At 57.7% G+C, this 4,210-nt stretch overlaps 1 protein-coding gene across 1 annotated transcript; it reads right to left on the reverse strand.

Annotated features, from left to right (window-relative positions):
* Nucleotides 1-1,009: 1,009 nt before the first annotated feature.
* On the reverse strand, nt 1,010-2,577 carry RPP25 (ribonuclease P/MRP 25kDa subunit). The gene has a single exon (XM_004687988.2). It carries the CDS (start codon nt 2,350-2,352, stop codon nt 1,753-1,755), a length of 600 nt encoding a protein of 199 aa, XP_004688045.1. The 5' UTR covers nt 2,353-2,577; the 3' UTR covers nt 1,010-1,752.
* Nucleotides 2,578-4,210: the final 1,633 nt, after the last annotated feature.

A 4,210-nucleotide genomic window follows, 5' to 3' on the forward strand; every position in this document is an offset into this window, starting at 1 on the left:
CAGAACAAAGACCAGACTTCCCTTAAGCATCTACTATGCAGGACATTGTCCAGGTTTTAGCAATGACTTCACACATGCAAGTCCCGGACCAGTGCAGGAAACTTTAGTTGTCATGATAGTTTCTTTTTTTCCATTGTTCTTGGGCAAATTCAGAGCTAGACAAACACACCCCAATCCCCTTAGCCAAGCCCAGAGACTCATCAATGAGCAAGAAAAGAGGGCTCACTGATCCAAAGTTCAAGTTGAGATATGGGGGTGGGAGACCCCCTGAGGGCCCCTCCTGTCAGTTGCAGAAACCTACCACTAGTCACCAGCCAAAGGATTTATTTTAGAGTTCTGCCAGCAAAATTACTTACATTCTCCCCCATCTCCTTCCCAGGTTGCTGTTGATTTGCATAGGTAAGATCTGATTCTGAGCTCCTGGGGCTTTGTGCCCCACTCACTTGCTTGAGCTTTTCTAGCACAGTATCCCTCTCTCCCACCCCACCACCAGCTGATTTGGAGTTGGGCAGAGAGGCTTAAGATGCTGTTATCTTTCAACAAACAGCTGTGCAGGGCTGAAGCAGCAGCTTATCAGGAAGCCTGCAGTGATTCACAGCCCAAGTTCCAGCTTCTCTGCTGAATAGTAATTTCCAGCAGTGGATTTGTGCTCAGTCTCTCTCCTCCCCCTCTCCCAAGGGTGTGATGTCCTTTCTCAGAAAGCAAGCACTGAAGGGGTGATCCTATCAATGGGGTGGGGGGGTGGGATAAGGGGCCTTTGTGGCAGCCTTCTGGACAAGGCTTATTCTACTGGCAGCAGGGTGCAGATTTAGGGCCCCCAGCAAGGGCTGCAACCCTTGGCACCCTCCTCCCCCACCCCCCTCAAGTGAGTTCATGGATGCTCTCCAACCTTCCCCTCTCAGAGGTTTGTGCGATTCACTCTCCCTTAGTGGCAACACACAAGGGGCCATAGGCCCCTTCCAGCCACAAGCTCCAGGCTGCAGCCAGCCAGGACCAGTTGGGGAGAGAATCCAGCTCCCATCCAGAAGACTCCAAAGGCAGAGGGCAAAGGAGGGAGTGAGACACAAGGGGGCAGGCCAGAGGAGTATCTGCACAGGCAAGCAGAAAAAAACCTGGGGGACAAAGCCATTTTTGTTCGTTTTATTGAAAGCAAGACTTCAGCTGTGGGGCTCATGGGGGTTGGCATGGAGACTTTTGTCCTGGGTCTCCCCTCTGGATCAGCATGTGCAAAGGGGGATATTAAAAGAGCTGAGTTCCTGGAGATGCGCCTGCCACCAAAATCTCAGGAAACTGTCCTGGGGTGGGGGCTAGCATAGGGTCTCCCACAGGTTTCTCGCTCTGGCTCCCTGCTGTCAATAGCAAGGGTGGGGTTGGGGTGGGGTACTTATCAAAGAGCGCTCCTCCGGACCCCCTTCACGCATGCTGGGTGCCTTTAACTCTTGGAGTCATGAGAAAGGCTTAAGATTCCCCCTGCCCCTGGTCTGTAAGATTCCTTCCTGAAGAAGATTCCAGTATGGCTCAGAAAAGCTGAAGGTAGGGTTCTGAGTCTTTAGGCAACATCGGTGAGGAACAACAGCCCCACGAAGCTTCCCTATGGTCTCGTGTCCTTTAGGGTCCATGCTACCAGTCTGATGTGCCATGTCCAGGTTCTGGGCTCCAGAGGAACGAGGCGTGAAAGGCTGGAAGTGCATCTCAAGGTCAGGGCACGGAGGTAAGACCCAGCCTGTCCAAGTGGCCCGAAGCCGGGAGTACTCAGTCTGTCCGGCCCTCTGGCGCTGAATCTGGCTCAGGCTGTGACCGCTTCGCCGGGCCTTCTCCAGCTGCGGGGTCCCCTAGACTCCTCTTGGACGTCGGCGCGGATGGCTGGGTCGAAGGGCCAGGATGGGGGTTCGGGGGCTGGTAGCCAGGCTGGCGCGGATCCAGTGCATCCTTGGAAAGTAGGATGGCGAGGCTGGGCACGTTCTTCAGAACGCTGAGACTGGCCGCCGGCTCTCCAGGCTTCTGACTCGGTGCGGGCCCTGGCGGGAGGCTCTGCCACACCTCGCGCACGCTCCGGTAGCGCAGCCGCGTGACCTGGTGCAGGCCCGCCAGGCGGCGCTTGAGGATCTCCGCGCACGTGACGGTCTTGGTGGTGGCCCGACCGCAGCCGCTGAAGACGATGGCGCGCGTGGCCGGCTGCGCCATGCTGGCGGTGGCGAAGGCCAGCAGGTTCCGGATCTTGCTGCCCTCCTTGACTCGCATGTGCACGGCGCCGGGCGCCAGGTCGGCGAAGGGACCGGATCCCGGGCTGTCCCCCTCGGCCCCACCCCCCGCCGGCGCCTCCTCGGAGCGCACCTTACGGAAGTTCTCCATGCGCCGTCGTTGCCGGGACGCAGGGACGCGGGCCTCGCCATGGGGCGGCCTCAGCCCCTGGACTGCATGGCCGCAGGTCGCGCCCGGCCAGGCTGGCCCGCAGGGGTAGGGTGAGCAGCGGCGTGGACGCTGGCGGCCGGGCTAGGACGGCTTGATCTTCATCTCCCACTTCTCTCCAGTGGGCGATGCTCCACTCTGCGCTCTCTGCGCCGGGTGCTCGCGGCCTTTAGCTGAGGCCCCGCCCGTGCCGAAAGCCCCGCCCCTCCCGCCTGGCACCGCCCCCAACTCGGTCCGGCCCTCCTCGTCCCAGCCGCCCCCGCCTCCCACCTGGCCCCGAGCTCAGCTGCAGGGGTGTGGAAGCAATACCCACTGTGGGGGTCTCTTGGGGGGGGGGGCGAAGTTCCTCCTGGTCGCCGTCAGCCATGCCCCATCCCCCGCCAAACCTTAAAAAACAGGCAACCTAAATAGAACTGCGTTTGCGGTGCAAAATACCACTTCAGCCGGGTTCCCGAGTCCTTGCGCGTTCCAACTGCAGGCTGTCGTCGTCCCCTCCCAAGCAGAGATTTCTAAGAAACCTGCTGATCCCAGAAGACCCTCTCCTACCCTTTGGGAGAACTACCTGTCCCCCGTCTCCGCCCCTTCCTCACCTTCCCAGTTGGTGATCTCGCCTCAAGGACAGCTTGTGCATGATCAGCAGAGTGCGGGCGGCGCCAGCTGCGGCTCCACTCGCGCGGGTCCTCGGAGGACTACGTAGCGGCGTGGTCCTCGCGGGGCAGCGGCAGAATGAGGTTTCAGCTTCGCCACACCTGACCGGAACTCCAGGTCCCGGAGCCCGGTACACCACTGCGGGTGGCAAGTAAGTCTTAGCTGAGGTGGAAGAGGAGATCCTTTCTCCAGGGAGTTAAACTCCCTTCACCCTTGCCTGCAAGTCCGGTTAGAGCTACACGCTTTAGGGCAAGCTAGGCATTGTTTCCTCTAAAGTGGATCTCCCTTCTTCCCAGCTGGAAAGCGTTATTAGTCAACCTTGCCTCCCAGAGATGATTAATGAAAATATAGGTGAGGTGGCTTTTCAAAGATTTGCAAATGGGAGGGAGGTGGCTGAGAAGGACCTGGACACTCCCTAGAAGTGCCATAGGGCTCGACATTCATCCTTCCGCACATACACGCCCCACTGGCCTACGCACTGTTAGAAGGGAGTGGGGCAAACCTAATCCGAGTGGGGGGTCACTAGGGTGGGTCACGGTGGGGAGAAGTTCAGAGCGCTGGCATGGGCAGGGAAACCTGAAAGCACCGGAACAAGACAATGCTGGGGGAGCTGTGCCCCCAACTTCCAGTGGAGCAGGGGAGGTCTCCCACTCATTCTTCACATCTGTCCTAGCCTTGTAACAGGTACAGGTTTCATGGACTCCGCCCCTACTCCAGATGCTGGAACTCCAAATCCCATCAGTACCAAGAAGAAGCACGCCAGGATGTGAGGGTGGAGCTGAGCAGCCAGGTTGGGATAAAACTGGACATGTGGGCTCTGGATTGGGACCTGGTGGTTCACAGCTGATCGTTTTGGAGCTCAATCGGTTTTCAGCGTGCAGGTGAAGTCCAAGTCAGCAGAACTGGTAGGACATCCTAGTTAACCTGTATTTCTCTCCCTCTTTCCCTGGGTTATTCCTTTACCTTTCTCCTTATAAATAAATCCATTATTTAACCTTTTGAGTGTGTCCATAATATGACTGAATCGTAAGCGCACGGGTGAAGACCCACAGACAGGCAACCCAGTTCACATTGGGGTGCCCTGTAACAGCCTCTTCAGCACCCTGTAATTCCTAACTCTATCCCAGTTGTGCAGAACCTGGGACTAACCACA

The sequence above is a fragment of the Condylura cristata genome, unplaced genomic scaffold, assembly GCF_000260355.1.
Source record: "Condylura cristata isolate star-nosed mole 26May11 unplaced genomic scaffold, ConCri1.0 scaffold00023, whole genome shotgun sequence".
NCBI lineage: Eukaryota > Metazoa > Chordata > Mammalia > Eulipotyphla > Talpidae > Condylura > Condylura cristata.